General features: G+C 52.0%; 1 protein-coding gene across 1 annotated transcript in view; it reads right to left on the bottom strand.

Annotated features, from left to right (window-relative positions):
• Positions 1-3,852: 3,852 nt before the first annotated feature.
• Positions 3,853-19,958, bottom strand: part of LOC139050332 (CUGBP Elav-like family member 2) — a 169,874-nt gene continuing 153,768 nt past the window's right edge. The window contains exon 3 of the mRNA XM_070526567.1: positions 3,853-4,028. Within this exon, the coding sequence (XP_070382668.1) occupies positions 3,853-4,028 (176 nt within the window). The remainder of the gene's footprint in view (positions 4,029-19,958) is intronic.

Raw genomic sequence — 19,958 nt, 5'->3', positions numbered from 1 at the left:
AGGAGCCGAGCTGTAGCCCCATTTATCCTCCTAGCGTGACGTCACACCAGCGAGCGCCCTCTCTCGGTAGCGCCGCAGCAGCGGCGCGCAAGGCTTCGCCTCCATCGATGCCGCGAGCTGGGGCCCACGTCTCTCGGTCTGGCGTGACGTCGCACGGTCACGTGACGCGCAGCTGTGTAAGGAGGCGCCACGACCACCGATGGGCCGAAAGTGCGAGCAGTATTGCTTTCGCAATAAAATTCCCTATACCTGTACCTGATGCACGCAACTGACTCCAAACTAACGGACGTTTGGCGGGAGACGACCGGAGTGTGCGCGACTGCGCAGAGCGGTCCTACATATTTCACTAAGCAGTTAACCGCTTCTGAAGCAGGCACGGCGTTAACATGACGTACATATTGCTACACGTCAATAAATCACTTCGCGCAAGAGAAACCCGCCTGAATTTCGCAAGTTTACTCGACGGTCTGCTGTCGTTCAAGGAAGCGTCAGAAACTATGCAAAAGCAGAAAAAAACGAAGACCACAGGGCGCAAAGAACCGTACAAGGTACAAGCTATAGGAAATACGCCAGAAAACTACGGCCACAGCTTGGCTTAAAAGTGCACTTCACAGAATAAAGCAGTCAGAAGGCGACAGACGGCCGCCATTCACGTCAACGCCATGCGAAACAAGGACGCCCAAGGAATAAAACAATCCGCGAGACGTCACACTTGAAAGAAATCTTTAAAGACAAGTCCGGTTCACGAACTACACCACGTCGCATCCAGACCATGGTGTTTCACTAAGAATGCAAAAACAAAACAGAACAATTACAGCTGAGAAAGAAAGGGAAACGATGTTTTGCATCGGAAACGTCACACGGTCAAAGCCTTCCAGCAATGACGGCAGTTGCGGTTGCAGAAGCAGACGGTCAAAGTGGAAAATGGCCTCGATGAAGCCAACCCCACTGCTTTTCAAACCGAAAAAAAAAAAACTATTTCGCGCTACATAGCGAAGCACGCTCATTCCTAGGAGGGGGTCACGTCGGCGGGACAGCCTCCTTCGTCGCTACCGTCGTCGCAGTCGTCCTGGCCGTCGCACAAAAGCTCGGAGGGGATGCAGTGCCACGAGTGGCAGTGGTAGGCCTTGGGGTCTCCCGGCGGGCACTCCTCGACGGGGCAGTGAACCTCGTCCGCGATGTCCCAGCAGTCGGCGCGGCCGTCGCACCGCCGGTCCAGCGGCAGGCACGACGTGTTCAGGCCGCAGCGGAAGTTGACGTCCTCGTCGCACGGGCAGCCGGTCTCGTCGCTCAGGTCGTCGCAGTCGGCGAGCCCGTCGCACCGGGAGTGCTTGGACACGCACAGGCCCGACCGGCAGGGCCACTCCTCGGCCAGGCAGCTCTTGGTGCACGCCAGCGAGCCGTCCTCCAGACGGCGGCAGCGGCTGCCCTCGACGCACCCGGCGCAGTCGGCGCCAGGAGACGTGGACCCTGCGCGGTCGCGCCACGACTGCCCGCCCCGGCCGCCGGGGCCTCCTCCTTCGCGTCCGGACCTGGCCTGCGGCGCGCGGCGGGTCGCCTCCGTCGTGACGGCCGCGTCGGCCCTGTACCAGGCGACGAAGAGGAAGCAGAGCGCTATGGCCCCCACCGTCATGGCGGCGATGCCGACGAGTCTCCAGAAGGCCGGCGGATCCCGCGAAGCGCCGAGGGAGCGGCAGCGCTTGCAGCGGATGTTGGGAGGGTCCTGGATGCGGTAGTAGGGCGGAGGCGGGGAGTTCAGGATGTCGGCGGTCGAGCTGCCCGAGAACTCGTCGTCGTCCAAGGCGGAGTCCAAGTTGACGAGGTCGTCCAGCTGCTGCGGCGGCTGCTGCTGCTGCACTTGCGAACGGGACGCGGGCACGTCGCCTCGCCTGGCGGCGGCCATCCAAGCCAGCGGGTCCCGGGACCGCGATGTGTTTCGCGAGGGACGCGACCGAGAAGACGACGACAACGATGATGACTCTACATACTGGGGTATACCCACAACAGGCAAGGGGCGCGCTGCGTTCCTTCTTCGTTCTCTCTGTTGCCTTCACGCTCTCCTCTGCCTAGCACACCTCTTCTTTCACTTCACCAATGTTTGATTGCCGGTTAGTATGCGGCAGAGGATGCGAACTACACGCTCCACATTCCGCCTTCGTCAAACTGAATGAGAACGACGCATGACGCAACACTAAGACTTAGTGAGGTTTGAATATATATATATATACGTAGAAATTAAAGGAACACAATGTTCAAAGCAGTCCAGACCTTGCATTGCCGGTATTACGGTTTCTTATTGGTTCTTGCCCATGCTTATGGCCCTTTCCCGTTTGTCTTCTTGCCACATCGCATACAGCTTCGACTGAAGCATGTATGTGTATCGTTCAATAAAACTAACTAAACATAGGCAGTGCACATACAGTGACGCCAAAGTGGGGGAAAAAGAAAATACAACTTAGAGCGGTCGCTCACACAACGACATCCCATCCACAGTTTCGCATTATATCTTCAACTGCTAAACGTAAGGTTGAATCCGCAGGCGATTCTTTCTTGGGTCTGCTCCGTTAGTCCCCATGTGAGGTGCCACATGCAACGTCTACGTACAGTTGCCGGACTCGGCAAGATTCAGTCATGCGCGGATCGCTTCCAATCCTCCCAGCGGTGAAACTCGAGTCGTCAGCACACTCACTACTGCTGCAAACAAAAAGCACGATACTCGTACGCACATTCTACTCGAGAATCCGGCTTCGCTGAAAAAGAAGAGCAAAGGAAACACCGAAAAGCGCGCACCTTCGCAGGGGCACATTTGTCCCGTCCGCGCATGCGCCAGGAAATGGCGGGAAAGTCACAATGACGACGAGTTCTTTCTATTCAAACGAATTCATCTATGCAAGCGCGGCTTCCACTTATACTGCGGCGAACAGAGGTAACCATGACGATTCGAAGGCGTCGCAGTGATGCGGGTGTGACGTGACGCTCAGACACCAGCGTGAGAAAAGTTGCCAGTAGAAGAGCTGGCGAGACCCAGGAGGGTGGACGAAGGGCCTGGGCGCAGCACCTGAAATCGCAGCGCGGTTCGCGCAGGCGCACTCGGGCTCCAAGGAAAGCGCAGAGCTACCACGACTTTACACGGCCACTGACCGTGACTGGAAACGTCGTGTTAAGATTCTTCTTTTTTTTTTTGAAAATTTCGGGAGCGCGACGTAATTCTAGCCGACAATAGATGAGGAGCGATCGTTCGTAAGGCATTCTCTCAATACTGGTGATTACCTTCATTTCTTTCGTTTCTTTTACAGAATGCGACGTACTTCTAAGGGACAATACAAGAGATATGCTGATGAGGGAGAATAAGGTATCTGTGAAGTTCCACAGAGAAGTTCGCCAATACGTAGCCGGGTTGCAACGTGGAAGAAACGGAGCAAAAAAAAAAAAAAAGACGGCGAGAGACGTTTCAAAGAGAAGAAGCCATATCCGCCTTGAAAGGAAACAGTTGACACAAACGTACCTCGCTGGACAAAGTGACAGAATAAAATTAGAACACCAACCCAATTTTGAGTAGCAACAAACGTTTACTGTGGGTTTAAATTTCTTCTTTCTGCTTACGTCCCACTGCCTGTCATCCCCCTCTCTCCACCCTTTTCTTTCGTTCTCGTTCCTTTTTATTTTTTTCCCCCTGACAAATTTCTTTTCTGACGCGAGAGAAGACATTATAGCCCAGCTTTCCATCCATGCTGTAAGCGCTAGTTATTCTGCGGAAGCCTGAAATCTATAACAAAAAGAAGAAAAAAAAACAAATATGCACGTCCACTGGCTTGAACCTACATCCAACGTTCTCTCAACGCCTAACCTAACTTAACTAGACATTTCCAGCTCGCGGAGCCCAAATGTATGCGCGCTTTGCTCGAAATGCCGGGTGCGCGCCCTATACGAGACAGTGGGACTCACCCCGGGAAGGGTCTTCATGTTGTGCAGGTCGTTCTGGGCATCCAGGGCAGACTTGCGCGTGTAGAATGTGACAAAGCAGCAGCCTGCACAGAGGGGAAACGAAAGAGAAGGAGGTGAGACGGACGTTTCACACAAGTATTCTACGGATTTTTCACAAGTATTCCCGCAAACTCCTCAAAACGAAATAAACCCGCATCTGTTCAGCAACGTTGCACGCTATCACTTTGGGCACCCGTTCCACCTCACTCGATGTTCTTGAGTTCCACAATTTAGCGTTAAGTATCCGTTGTAGCGCCGCCCAAACTGCACAGTGGGCGATTAGGTGCAATGTACAGTAAAAGGCAGTGCATGGATTTTGACGAGTTGAGGTTCCTTCTATTGCGCCCAACTCTAACGTTCTTTTTTTTTCTCTTTTTTTATTTTATTTTATTTATTTATTTTTTTTTTATTCCGCAGCTATCACAAGGTCGGAGCCGCATAGCGGTCGAGCCACCATGGCACGTCATCTGCACATTCAGATGAAAACGGGACAACTTTAAATAAAACAAACGCATAAAAAAACGACGCAGGACTAGAAAAGCTCATATCAAAGAATATGAAGGAGACTGTCGCGATCTATACTGTGGATTTCAAGTCCAACTTCGGCTATACACAGATAAAAAAAGAAAAGTGAAAAATCAGAGACCGACCAAAATGTATCAGCCGGACCAAAAGTCACGACAGCTTCCAACTGGCACACGACAGAAACACGCCCCACCGAAATTAGCCAGACGTACCAGAACACCGTTTTTGTCTTCTTCATTTTCGCCTTTCCTCCCGACATATAATCGCCGCACACCCGCAATAAGCCCGAGTTGCCCACTCCCGATCGCGGGGCACCTAATCGTCGGCCCCATTTGTCGCGAGGCGTGTCGTGTCTCCCGGGAGGCGACGAAAAAAACGAGAGCCGACACCACGGCGACAGAGGCGCGCCGTATGCGACAATCGCGGCAAGCATTAAAAAGCGAGATGATTGCGGCGACGAAGCTACGCACGCCTCGGAAAACAGAAACGTTTTACTGGGAGCCCTATACCCGCGGTATACAGTACAACAGGAAGTGGGACATCCGCGGTCGAGCCGCAGAACAGATTGCCGCGAAACTAATAACGTGGCGGTGTCACGCGCGACCCGACACCCATAATCGCTGCAGCAGCAGCAGCTCAGAGGCGAGCGATTGTGTGCATGTGCGTGTGTCTGTACGTGCGTGCATGTGTATGTACAGCCTCCCTGATTTTTAATAATATAGCGCGAGCGTCGACTGAACTGCTTATAACAGCTTATAACGGCGATAAGCGTGCAACAAGGCGAGAGTTCGCGCACGAGCCTTGTTGCCTTGTTGCACTCGCCTTGTTGCACGCTCTTGTTGCACGCTTATCGCCGTTATAAAGCGCTCACCAGCAGTTCAGTCGACGCTCGCGCTATATTATTAAAAATCAGGGAGGCTGTACGTGTGTGCATGTGTCTGTACGCGTGTGCATGTGTCTGTACGCGTGTGCATGTGTCTGTACGTGCGTGCGTGTGTCTGTACGTGCGTGTGTGTGTCTGTACGCGTGTGCGTGTGTATGTACGTGTGTGCGAATAAGTATTTGAGCGAGCGTAGAAGGCGTGCAACATTGCTATGCGCACGTACTTAGGCGAGCATAAACGACAAGCCAGTCGTGCGGGCACGCGTTCCGCCAGATACAGTGCCTTAACCCCCTCACTGCGCTTTTCTTTTGAGTCCAACTAGGAAGAACAAGAAACAACTACGTGCTAAACAAAGCAACCCGACGTCGCGGTAAAAACAACCCCGCTCATCTCTCGCGAAGCCATGCAACGTCGGTAACGTCCGAACACCGCGATCGCACGGCTTCGCCGCACAGCGTGAAAGCAGCGCTTGAAAACATTCTCACAAACACTATCATCCTCTCTCTCTCTTTCTATCTCTCTCTCTCCAACGCTCTCTCTCTCGCTCAATAGAGCGCTGTACAAAGTGAGCTTGAGAAGTTGAGAGAGATTAGGCGAGCAATTCGTCGAAGCGCGACCGCCCACGGGCCCGCCCACGCCCGCGCGAAAAAAACGTGACCGACCTCGAATTGAGGTGCACGCCGACGCGGCCGGACAAGATTTTAACGTTCACCTCCACCAACCTTTATTTTTTTCCCTCTCACTCCTCTCTCCGAAGTCCACAAATCTACCTATTCTTTGTGATTAACCCTAACATCTCCCTCCCTCCCTCCCTCTCTCTCTCTCTCTCTCTCTCTCTCTCTCTCTCTCTCTCTCTCTCTCTCTATCACTCACTAACTCTCAAAGACGCACACGGGCGCGCTCAGGAACCCGGGCGCGTTAGACCCTCGAAACGCGGAACACGATAAAAGCAACAAAGAAGCAGCAACAGCAGCCTCGACTATTACGTTTTACGAAGTGAAAGCTGGCGCGCGGGCGGAGCAACAACGACACGAGCCCGAGAACGTGACTTCCCGGTCTCGTTCGTGGGCGCTTCACAAAAGGTGGCAGCGGTAGAGACGAACACTGTGCGGCTGTTTCATTTGCGGCGCGGAAACCGTATAGCCGCACGCGTGTAGAGTTAAAACGACGAATCCTCGGGGTGTGTGACCAGAGCGTCAAATGGGTCCCGCATAGCGCAAGAAGGACTGCGCGAGGGTGAGCAGGAGAGGGACCCATAGACACGTGCCTCGCCGTCAGCTCCGTAATTGAGGTTTTTTAGAGCACGAAAAGGGACGAGAGACGGATGCAATGCGCGGACACAGCGCTCTTGCCTCTGTCTCTCGTCCCTTTTCGCGCGCTAAAAAAACCTCAGTTATGGAATACCAACACGCCCTAATTTCCGCTCTTTCAAGTTAGCTCCATGTCGTGGTATATTACTGCAACTTTATTTTTTTTGTTACGTTCCCGACTCCTAGCAGCCAGCGAAAGCTACTTCCGCTGTTAAACGACACCGACGCACTATGATCTCCCTCCCGCTGTCAGGAATGCTACAATGTGACAACACGTACGGCGAGTTTCGAGCGGCAGCCGAATGGCGGGTGTGGAATCGAACTTCCGTTTAGAATCAGGCACTGAAATTCCCCGCAAATAGCCCCCGAATCTCTGCATCAGCAAATTCCGTTCCATCGAATGAGAGATCGCCCCTTTCGAAAAAAAAGAAAAAGAAAAACCGAGCAAGCGCCGCCCGGAGTGTGAAACCGAACCACGATCGCGCTAACGCAAGTCATTCCGCTTCCGAAACAAGCGGCGTCAAAGGGCACAGTTTACAACTCGTGAAAACAACCACTTCCGTATAGTAAAACTCTCGGGTCCTTTCGAGAATCGATGGAACTGCGAACCTTCGCATTTTAACCTCCCGTTAACGAAAACCCGCCGCTCGCATCGCACCTGTGCCCCCGGTTCCGTAGTGTTTCTTCGATCTTCGCTCGCACTAATCACTACAGCGCTATAGTCGGCGATCCCGCACTCCTCCGCACTTCGGAGGTCCTCGCGCACGCAATCAGAGGCGGAACGCGAACGCGTTTCCGCCGCGCTCGAAAGTCGTTAGCAAAGCACCTCGGCGCGGGCTCGCGATCAACAGGCAGCGGCGGAGCCAGTCAGCCGAAACGGAACTCTCGTCGAATAACGTACAAACGGGAAAAAAAAAGGAAAGTAAAAGGAAGCGCCGCAAACCAGAGAACGGTTTCCCGGCCTATGTCGAAGCGCGCGCCGATTTTTTCCGGGCAATTAAATCGGCCTCCCGAAACGACGTAGCCCGCTCTCCCCAAATGGGGAGAGCGGAGATGGAGCGCATAGGGAAAGGCCAGGGGAAACAGGGAAGCACATCACCCCGAGAGCTTCCCGAACGACAGAACGGCACGCGGCGGCAGGTTCGGTTGGAATGCGGGCCTGCGCAAAGGACTTCAGCGCCGGGGCGCCCATGCTGGTTAGAAGGGCGCGTTGTCGCGTTAGGGTTTGCACGAAGGTTGCAGGCGACAGGTACGAAAGAAGTGAAGATGTTTACCGACACGCACGCACACACGCAAAAAAAAGTTAGAAAAAAGGAAAAACAGCGCGTCGTGTTCCGCGAACGACTAACCTGGAGAATCGACACAGCGGCAAACGTCTGGAATAACAAGACAGATCTGGCTATACCTAAACATGCCGTAACTACACCAAACCGGAGTCTGTATTCGTGCAGTTTTCTGGACGAGGAAGGTGCTACACGGGTGGAATGAATGAACGCGGCAACGCCTTTACCGCGACGCCAGTTCCCCGCTTATAACGACTGCTCACGCATTGTTTTTGCCAGCAACGACAGGTATGTTTACTATATGAGACGGAGTGTCTCCCGTCATTTGCTCGACGCCGAAACACGAGAAAACAAAAAAAGCAGACGTGCGCGCACGGTATATGGAAGATTAGCATAACATTCGGTACCACACATCCCTTGCGAAGCAAGCTATAGTAACGAGTTCGCGACACAACGGGTGCAGTTCATGAAGGAAACACAACTGCAATAACACCATGCCAAACAACGCCCACAACTTAACAGCCAGCTATGGTGATGGATAAAGACGTGTTAGTGTGATAAAGAGGCATAAAGCTGGGTTAGCGAAGGATGGGATAGCAAAGAATAAAGAGGAATAAGCAGCCCTACGTGGGTGAAAAACACGAAGCAAACGTAAGTTACATGCTCTGGTGTAACGTGATTCGTGATTGACGTTCGTGTCAAAGAGCTAAAGCCGCATAGCTGCCACAAAACACAGTCACTATCTGTGCAGTGACGGAAGCAAGTAAATGATCAAGTATTTCGACTTCCAGCGACTACGGATGGTTCTTCCTCGAGGAAGCGAAACCGCCTGCTCTGTTTGCCTCTAACAACGGCAGGAACGTAACACCGCCGCTCCGCGCTCTGATAACAGCAGCTCTCGTCTATAGCCGAACTACCGTTCAAACAGAAACCCATTAAAATTACTGCTACGTATATTTTTTATAAAACACCCTGGCGCGCTAGGTCACACATCATAACGCTCATGCGCCGCACAACGCAACGGCGCAATTAGATTTTTCCGTATTTCAGTTTTGTCGTTTCCTCGTTAGTGATTATTTCCTGCATCGCTGCACAATTGCAGCAACATACATTGTTTGGCGGTTTCTGACAGACGTAAAATTAAATGAGTTGAACGAATTAAATTCGACCGCATTATCGGAACGTTCGCGCTATTTTCACCTCTCTCACTCCCCCACCCCTCGCTTTTTTTTTTTGTACACGCTGCGCTGAATCTTTCCGAAAAATGAAAATCGGACGAGAATATAACACGGAGACACACGGGAACAAGAAAAAGAGCGAGGCGGAGCGCGGAAAAATAACGGATCATATTTATAGGTGACGCACACACTATTAAGCCTAGACGATTAGGAAGGAAAGGCAAGAGACCACGTGATTCTATTTCTCACACACCACTCTGTCGCACCACGCCATTCTCCCGGGAGTCACTCGGGCGAAAAGAACCGCATTTCGCTTCGCGAAGCATTCAGACCCTCAAGTCCATCGAAACGTGCAGGAAGCGTGCATTCGGAATCCACCACGAAAAGCGCGCTCATTTCGATCCGAGCAAGCGTCGCTCGCGCAATCAATAATAAACGGCCTCAGACAACGGCCGGAGAACGTCGTGGAGCTCCAACGGAGGGGAAAATAAAACTAAACCAAACGAAGCGCGGCGCAGATTTCGGTGAAATCGTTTCGACGACGCAAGCCAGACGCCAAGCGAAGCGGGTATGTAACGCGACGTCGCATTAGCGCCATCGCGTAGAAGGGTGTGGGGCACGCCGGCGGAAAAGGCACGATTTGCGATCGACTCTCCGATTCTCGGAATGGAGGTAAGAGAGAGAGAGAGGAAGAGAGAGACGCCCGGCGATATTTTCCCGACGCACCTTTGAACGCAGCCCATTTCGCCACCCGCGCGCAAGTTTAATCTCGCGTCGCGCTCGACGACGATACGCGATGTACAGCCGTTACTACTCAACATTCGCGCCTGAAAAGAGCTGCACGTGGGAAGAGCACCGTTCTAGGATTTGTAAAGGATATATATATACTCTACGCACACATTTAGCTTTCGTTTGCTACAATCAACGTTAAGCGCGTTGCTTGCGATGCGCACGAAATGAACCCGTCGGTGCCGGTGTCTACAGAAAGCGAACGACAGGAAACGCACCCGCGAAATGAGGCTTTTCCACACGGAGGGTGTCCATGCGGGAAAGCGCGCTTTCCGGGACTGATTTTCGGATGTTGACGGCGGGGGTTCAATCGTGCGTGTGTCGGCCAAACCAAAAGCGTCCCTATGTCAACACTAGTAATATTTTCAAGTTACTACTTATTAGTAATCATTAGTACTTACTAGTAATTAGTAACAATAAACTACCAATCACGTATTGATCGTTATTAAGCAACATGAAAGACAGTGGCCATCTTCACAAACCTGCCGAAACTGTCGGGAAGTTGGGAAATCGGGAGCCAACTCACACTACAGTTACGCGAGACGTATGCGAAAGCATTGCGCGACGTCGCCACTCTTCAACCCCTGTGTTTCACAACACGTGTTACTTCCACCTTCTCTCCGGGCATTGATTTTATTTGCGCTCTGTGCTATTTGGCAATCTCTTATTGCCCCTCCACGGCGCCGCTTACGCCTGCACGCGGCGTCTTTGGGCAGGAGGGAGAAGAGTCGGGTACTCGCGAACCGCCGCGGCCAGGCCGCAATGCGGGGCCAAGACAAGCCGAGCCAAGCCAAGCAGCGAGAGAAGCAGGGAATGATCGAGAGAGATAGAGCGAGAAAGACGCTTACGACAGGCTCATTAGGATGCACGCGAGCATTCGTTAGCGGCAGATCATGAATACCAAGAGGTAGAACGCGGCATTGACGCACCCGCAGGCGCTCTTACGACCGAGTCTCTCGTCACCGCCGTATTGCAGTTTAAAAAAAAAGAAATCAAAATGAAGAAACGCGATGGCGCTGACGAAAATAACACTTCGTACCGACGGATCGTGAGACGAATGAGGACGGGAGAAACAAAACGCGATTATTGGTGCATTTCGAAGCGTGCTCCATCTCGCTTTTTTGCTCCTTCTTTCGCAATACTTATCGGTCGGCTCTTTTGCCGCTCGCTACGTTCACTGCACTTCAGCATAAGCGAGCTGTAAACGTGGAAAAAAAGAAATACGCTAGCACGTTTCAGTAAACGACATTTGCCAGTGACGCCAAACTTTTCGAAGATCTTTTGCAAAGCCCACTGAAAAAAACACGTTCTGTAAAGTGAGAAGCGTCCGTGCTGTCTCGAATTATATTAAGATGCACAAACCTTCCGCTTAAAAGAAAGACGGAGAGGGGGTGGTGTGGATTAGCGGGGAAGCGCTAAAGTTTGCCGAGGGTGTTTGTACACACGCGTAGTAATAATAAGGATCGTAAGTACGGTAGGCCCGCAGAGACCGATGCCAAACCCGACAAAAGACACCGACTCAGAAAAAAAAAATGAAGCGCAAGTGATAAACGACTACTCCACACCAAGTTTAATTCTTAAACACGCAACTAATTACGACAGCCAGCTAACCAGACAGCTAACCACGACAGCCATCGCGATCAAAGAGTGTTCTCAAGCAGCAACGAATACTGCAAAGCGAAGGAACCAGAAATTTATCAGACAAAAACGCTTTCGATCCTAAGTCTAAAAGCGAGACCAAGTGTGCCTGGATTAAAAAAAAAATCACCGTCAATCATGCGGGGGAAGAATAGGGGAGAGGACAAAAAAAATTGCCCGCTCGCTCGCAAGGGGAAAATGGAGACATACCACTCGCAACACCGATGTCAGAGACGAAATTGAAAACTAGGAAAATACAAAAAATAAATAAAACGAGGCAAAACTTAGGCATCATCCAAGACACGCCAAACTGTAAACGAAACAAAAAAAATACATTTAATGATAGTGCACATGCACCGGAGCCCAGAAATCAAAACAAACTCTAAGTGTAAGAAAAAAAATAATAAAATAAGACGGCGGGGGCTTTGAGCAAACAGCGGAGACGATTGGGCGCGCCAAGGACAAATCAGGGCGAAAAGGGAAACGCGTTAAGCAAACAGCAACGGGTTATGTGTGGGGACGACGAAGAGACAGCGGAAGGGACGCGAACGGGGGAAAAGGGAATATGGGGATAGGTGAGAAGACAGCGTTAAGTAAAGACCGCACGACGTCGTCGACGACCGAAACTATATGAGGAGACGTGGGTGGATAGCAGGAGCAGCAGCAGTGGGCTATATATATATATATATATATCCAGAAACACCGCGTACACAAGAGACAACAAAAATCTATCATCTGGAACCTGAAACATCGATTCCTTGTCTTATTCTTTATCTCGGGATATGGGGAAACGGCTGAAGGGAAAGCGGAAAGGTAAGGAAGCAAGGCGCAGAGCGGAGAGAGGGAGGATCTGGGGAAGAAAATAAATTGAAGCCGAGCGAAGGGAGTGCGGCGCGGAGCTGGCCGCAATGAGATACACAAGATCCGCGATCGGCCCCCCGGACGGCCTCCTGCGGAGTCGAAACCAAACCCCTTCTACACGGGTACCGAAAGGCAAACAGGAGCGAAAAAAGGGAATAAGCCCACCGGTTCGGGAGACGCGGGACGGGGAGAAATTCGGGACGACGACGAAGTGATGGAAAGAGTGCGGCTTCGGGAAAAGAAAAAGGCACGGCGGTCCGGGAACACGGCGGTATAGGTACGCGTAAGTAAACGGGAGAAAGGAAACGAGGGAGAGAATATACGAAGGGTTAAGTAAAAATCAACCGAGACGAAGCAAATCTAAAAAGCACGGCGCCCAAGATCAGGAGCGCGGCGCGGACTGCGACGTAAAAAAATAAAAGCAAGAGGGGCGTCGCCGAACCAAGGCGATAATAAGCTGATCCAAAAGCAAGCAGCGAAAATGGAGAAAGAGGAAGGAAATACAGCGTATCGTGCAACGCTCTCTCTTTCCTGCGCCCAGTGCCTCACCGTCACTGTTTTTTTCTTTGAAAAAAAAAACTGTGACGCACGAGTCTTTCCACTCTTCCTTTCTTGGGGAAAAAGAAAGGGAAAGCGGGAGGACTGTTTATAGCAGTCCGTCCATCACGTGCCAGTCTCGCAGCGGACGATTTCGACCCGCCCGTTCCTCTCCCGGAAAATAAATCCCCACTCCCCAAATCCGAGCAGGAGCTTAAAAGCCAATCCCAACCCCTGCTACCGAATCTGCCGCTTAGGGAACGAATATAAAAAAAGGCAAAAGAAACTAGAGGAAGCATTCGAAGAGACGCAACTGCGGGAAAAAGAAAAGTTTTAAAATAAAGCTCGTCAAAGCTGTCGATGGAGACCAGCACACATCGAGAAAGAGTTGGCCGCTCTTGAGGGTTATTTGAGACAGGCATGCCTTCGTGGTCATAAGCGGAAATGACGGACGCTAGAAAATAAGACAGAAAAATGGGATGCCCCGGCGACTGCCGGAGTTCGTGTGAGAGGGGAGAGATCGATGCAGTCCAAGAGGATGGTGTAGACGAAACACCGCTTCATTTGCATAAGTAAGCCAGCGAGTGGGGGAAGAACGCATGAGTCTTCGCTGTGGCGACGTGTGTCGCCCACGCAGTACGGGAGAAAGTGGGGTGGGTGACATTGCGAAAGCGCGAGCCAATGCTTAACTTGGGATCAGCACACAGCGCCGGCAAACAAACGGAGAGAGGGTAAACGTACAAGCAGGAACGATGCCTCCACCTGAGTCAGCCAAGATGCGTTCAGTGGTCTGGGAAGGCGCGCACGAAAGGAAGGCAGAAAGCTTAATTACGATACAAGTGTGTAGGACGAGGCGCGGGTCATGATAAATTGTCACCCGAATGCGAGCGCGCGACAAAATACAAAATTACGAGCCGCACTGCTCGACCACGGGGGAAAAAAACGTTGTAATCCTGTTTTTGGCTGGAGTTCGCGATACCCGAAGGGCTGAGAGTAACAAAATAGCCAATATGTACCGTATTCGCAGAAGAATCCGGCGCGGTCAAAAGCAACTATGCAATGCTATGCTGCTGCTGTACTTTCCTTGCGACGTTAAACTATGTGAAGGAACCAGACCATGGGCTCTAATGCTAGCAGCCGCAAATGGGAATACTGTTCTTCGCACGAATAGGATGTTACGAACGTTGAATACCAAATACCATTTTTTCAAGCGACGGGGATATAGTTCTTTATCAAGGAAGGAAGCAGCTGCTAAAAAATGTGAAGTACAACCATTACGGCCGCAATGGAAGATCGGGAAAGGCGTCATGGGATACGTGCCTTCGAGCGGTGCCGACAATAAAAAAGTGTAAATTCCAGGTGTCAATATTTTTAGGGCTAAGAATTTGGATGCACCAAATAATAATAGTAATAGTAATATTAAAAATAATAAGTAAAAAAATTTCCCTGCTACCGCTGGATAATGTGCTCCTCTTCCTTCGCCACATGCTTCCTCATTTTATCATTTTACTCCCTTCCGAAAGTTCAGAGTAGCCAAACTTCGCTACATTTTAACCTGCTGTCTCTTTCAAAACTAAAAAACCAATCAGGCATGTCGTCACGCATCAAAGTTAAAGACTACTACCGTCTGCGGGGACATGAGAAATAGAAGTAAGGAAGATAGTAGGATAGAAAGAAAAAAATTACCGACGATTACGTTACTTCCTAATGCGAAATTTGAGCGCAGCAAATAAGCTGTTTCACCTTTTCGATAGATTGAGGCAAAGAAATCGAGCAACACATGTATGCGCTATCACAGAATTTTTTTTTTATTTTTCACACGTATTCCTTTAACAAAGACTCCACTAACAGTTCTTGACAGTCATGAAGGAAGCTTTGTGGTCGGAGAAATAGACTGATATATGTTCGACTTGGTACACCAATGCTTGATTCTCAAAGACAAGATCTATACAAGTGCCTCGCGAGATTGTCACAGCCGTGGGACGCGTTACGAGCGAGAGGAACGGGATGTTCTCCCGCATAAGTGTTAGGAAATTGCTGTTTGTCTTTATGTCAACATTAAAGTCCCCCACTACTAACATCGGTGTGGATCGATGGACGGTTAATGCGAGTTGCAGGAAGTGCACGACGTCTTTCGTGAGTGCGGTAGCGGACTCACGAAAGCGGTATCAGTCGGTCGCTGCTAGCGCTGGGGGGATGAAAGGGGGGCGGAGCTGGTTACGAGGCCGACGATAACGCCGACGACGACGCGAAACCCAGGAACGGACGCCAAAGAGCCATTTGTGTAGCCAGCCCTCCTCCACAGTCTCTCCTCCTCCCTTCCATCATCCTCCCTCGCCCGGAGAGCCGACAGCGCGCATGCGCGGCGGCGGAGCAGATTCGTCGGCGAGCTGGTTACGAGGCCGACGACAACGCCGACGACAACGCGAAACCCAGGAACGGACGCCAAAGAGCCATTTGTGTAGCCAGCCCTCCTCCACAGTCTCTCCTCCTCCCTTCCATCATCCTCCCTCGCTCGGAGAGCCGACAGCGCGCATGCGCGGCGGCGGAGCAGATTCGTCGGCGAGCTGGTTACGAGGCCGACGACAACGCCGACGACGACGCGAAACCCAGGAACGGACGCCAAAGAGCCATTTGTGTAGCCAGCCCTCCTCCACAGTCTCTCCTCCTCCCTTCCATCATCCTCCCTCGCCCGGAGAGCCGACAGCGCGCATGCGCGGCGGCGGAGCAGCAGATTCGTCGGCGAGCTGGTTACGAGGCCGACGCCGACGACGACAACGCCGACGACGACGCGAAACCCAGGAACGGACGCCAAAGAGCTGCGCTCTAAAAAAAGAAAGAGAGAAACGAAGAGCCATGAGGCGCGGCAGTGTTGCGGCCAAGACCCGACTCCAAGACGTCATGGCAGGAAGACGAACGCGTCCTGCGGGCCACACAGGCGCCTCAGATAAGAACTTCAACGCTTATTAAAACGGGCCAGGGCGCCTCGAAGACAAAGGGGCAGGCAAAACGAGGGAACAATCGAGCGATCGAAAATTCACGCCACAGACGAGAAACAGGCAGACAACAACAAAACAGAACGCGAACAACGCAATGAAAGGCGCACTGGCAAAACAGCGCAAAAGAGCGGGACCTCCAGAAAGATAGGCGCCAAGGGAAAAAAAAGGGGTTTGCGAGGAGGTTGGCAGCACCGTAAAGGGCATCCGGTTATGACAGAAAGCCCGTCGACTTTCAATGGCCCCTCTCCGGAAGCGTTATACGTGAGGAAGAGTAGGGCCGCAAAAGCGTCCAGCAAGGAATCCCCAGAGACCGTTATTGAAAGTCAACGCGGCCATTACCGTATGCGGAAAGAAGGGTGGGCGAGGGAGAGAGTCGACGCGCATCGCGGGATGCATCCATCTTGAGCAATATAAGTAGGCTGCCCGCACATACACCCAGGCTGGTCACTTTCACCCGTTCTCGTTCTTGCTTTCTTCCACCCTGGCTGGAAGTCGGATGCGTTTTGAAGGCATCTCTTCCCAGAGATCTTTTTTCTGAGACGCCTTTTCCCTCTGCGCTGGGGAAGCGGGATGGAAGACGCATTCCCTATGAGCGCGCGGGTGTCCATACTGTAGCGACGCATCGTTTTCGGGTAGAAATAAGGAAGAAAAAGGAAGAAGCAAGCAAAGCTCGCGGCTGGTAAGTCTAACTTCAATCCTAAGAGCGAAGAGAAGCGGTTGCTCAAGATATTCAAGGCGGCTACTGACTACGTGATGAGTGGGAGACTGTCGAAACAGGGAGATGCCGGGAAAGATGTCGCTGGCGACGTGGGTCAATGTCTTTGTGTCTCTAAGTCGACGACGCTTTCACAAAGCAAACGTTTCACGACAGGCGAGTCGAAGTGACGTTCAATATTAACGACGGCTGTCACTGCGAAAGAAACATTCGGGTCGAACTATCTCCTTTGAGTACGCGAAGAGCGACCTCCGCTCGCTGTATCCGGGATAAAAGATACGCCCACAGATAAACCAAGCAAATAAAGAACTAGATATACAAACTGCCGCAGCGTGCATGGCGTCAACTCGAAATGCAGCACGAAAGCTAACCGACACATGACTTTTTCACACTCGGTCACTCGATCCTTACCGCGCGCGCGGGACAGAATGGGCGAGACAAAATCTCTGCACTGTGCCTCGATGTCTATGATCAACGGAAATACTGGCTACAGGCAAGCATGCGAATGTATCAGTCCCATAGCCAAAATGCTACAGGTTAAGTGAAACATTGCGCAGGTAAAAGAGTTTAGCCAAGCCGGAAGGCTTGCCAAATGAAGTGCACAGGTTCCAATACAAAAGCTCTGGAAGTGCGCATTATAACTATCAGACAGGTTTACTAGCAAAGCTCGCTTCAGTTCATTATTTAAGCGCCGCTTTCACTCCGCTACGCTTTCAACGCCGCCTAGTCACTGCACGGAACTGCGTTAATTTCGCACTCTCAAATAGACGCCGTCAGCTTGGCCGCAAGAACGACTGAGAAGTCAAGTGAACGCGCAGCCCACACGCTCCTCTATATCACGTTTTTTAGCCGATCAACGGAAGCGTTCTATGTTGCACTGACGACATGAACGCAGCGCGCCGCACACGATAGCGTTCCCGTTCTGCGGCTTTGTGCCACCAGGTGACACAAAGTTCGACCAAACAAACACGGAGCCAGGTACATTCTACTTCGCTACTCCGCCCAAACCGCCCGCGCTTGCAGGGATACCGGACACGCTAAATTTATCTATCTAACAGCAAGTGGTCGCCATGTACGAAGCGTCACATGCACTTCGTACTCACAGTTCTCCCGGTGCTTGTATTACTTGCCAAGCTAAACGTAACTTTCACTTAGAAAAAAAAAAGCGATAACCATAGCGAAAATTCGCCAGGCTAGACGTTCAACACCTGTTTGGAGACTTTCAGTACTCTCGTACGTAATACAACCTTTGCTCGCGCGTTACTCGCATACAGAACATTCGCCGGGACAACCCCACTGGAACGGTGCTGCCACCGGGCGCCAAACTAGGGTTGGCTGAAGGGAGGAAGCGCACCGAAGGAGGCGCGTAATTGAATGGAAATCGCACCGGCCAGCCCCGACTTAAACCCGCGTCACTCGATGCTGAAGCGCGTAGCGCACGTGGACGGGAACGACGCGGGCCACGTGCAAAATCAATTACGAGAACCATCCCGGCACGAGCTTGAAACGCGACGAGGCGCGACTAAACAAACGCCGACGCACCTGACAGCCCCCAAAACCGCTAAATCCTTACGTCACACCCTGGAAGGGGGGAAGGAGGGGGCAAGGGACAGGAGAGAGAGAGAAAGGGGGGGGGGGGGGCACTCTGTATAAGCCAGGACACGGGACACTCTCCACGTCGCCATTCGGCAATGCGCTTAACGCCGGCTGCCACTGAGAACGACGCAGGCCGACAGTAATTCGCTGCAGTGCTCAGGACAGTGTGATCACGGCTCGATAAATGAAAAAGGGGACAATGAACCATAGCATTGTGCTTACCGAAAGAGCTAGCTTTCCCTTTAATTACAACGGTCGGCAGCAAACGTAACACACCTTTGAGCTCTTTAGTGCAAAGTACAAGTGTAATTTCATACCATCTATGCCGAACGACCTAATGAACAGAGCGAAAAATTGAAGCTTTTCAACAAGTAAGAGCGTTCTTGCAGCAAACATAAGAGGGCAATGGACATATTGGTTCAAAAAAGAAAAAAAAGGAAAGGATGCCTACGTTTAATATGTGCACAGCTAAACTATACTCAAACACAAGCGCTTCGGCCTATAAGCCCCGCACGCACAAGAACCCCTTTCACGGCACTGCGCCGCAACGGTATCGCCGGAGGTTGCGTCAGCGAATGGTCGGCTTCGACCAGAATGCACGGAATAAGAACTCAGCGCCGAGAAGCACAGCGCCCCCCAACACGGGTCCTCCTTTCAATAAAACGCCGAGGCAGCAGCGACCGGAAGGGGAACGCTGCGCGTTCTCCTCGAGCGCTAAGCACACATACTCTACGGCCTAGAGCACACGCAGAAGAGGTATACGCCGAGCGGCCCACTAAATAGGATCCCCCACCCCAACCCACCCCGCTTCACGTTTTCGAGGCCAGATTCGAAGGACCGGGATCCAACCAGGCGGGACTAAAACCTCGGAGACACGCTCCAGCTGGTTTCACTCAAAACTCGACGCATAGCCCCCCCCCCCCTTTCCATCACCCACCAAGCTCGACAAACCGCCTGCCTCCCAACCACCGTTGAAGCGCCCCCCCCCCCCCCACCCAACACACGCATCCGTCGTCATCTGTTTTGCATGACACGACGGCCGGTCGAGTCCAAAAGTGGCTGCACGAAGTGGGAAAGGGGAGGAGAGGGGGTAAGATGATCTCAGGCGTTCAAAACCGCAACGCGTCGCGGGCTTCAACGAAGCTTCAAAAGCGGGGCGCACGCGCGCTTCATTAATGCGAGCACACACACTGGCCGGGCGGGCGGGCGAACACGCTTCAACGATCTCGAAACACGAACAATGAGAGGAGGGAGGCGGCGCGGAAGTGGGTACACGCATTTCGGCCGGGAGGAAGCGGGAAATAAAGGGGGGGGGGAGTCGATTTGTATGAATCTAACCGTCGCCAAATCAGCATACCAGGCTGGAAAGCGCGCAGTTTCCCCGAAGCACGTGGCTAAACAATGCCGGAACAATAGCGAGACCGCGGGATCGCGATAACATAATGTATACCGCATTATGCGTACGCGCGAAGCGGCGTTTTGAGAACAAATCGACAGCCCCTTCACAACTACACGCATCTATACTATCCAGAACAACTATACTATACACCGCATAACCACATAACTACACCGAATTGCGGCGCTCAGCGGACCACCCTATCGAGCGAGCTTTTTCAAAGAACATGTCGCCGAGTTCGTCGAGAGGACGATGCGGGGATGT

Source organism: Dermacentor albipictus, chromosome 10 (genome assembly GCF_038994185.2).
Source record: "Dermacentor albipictus isolate Rhodes 1998 colony chromosome 10, USDA_Dalb.pri_finalv2, whole genome shotgun sequence".
Taxonomy (NCBI): domain Eukaryota; kingdom Metazoa; phylum Arthropoda; class Arachnida; order Ixodida; family Ixodidae; genus Dermacentor; species Dermacentor albipictus.
The sequence above is the reverse complement of the archived record's forward strand: the minus strand, read 5'-3'. Positions and strand labels throughout refer to the sequence as shown.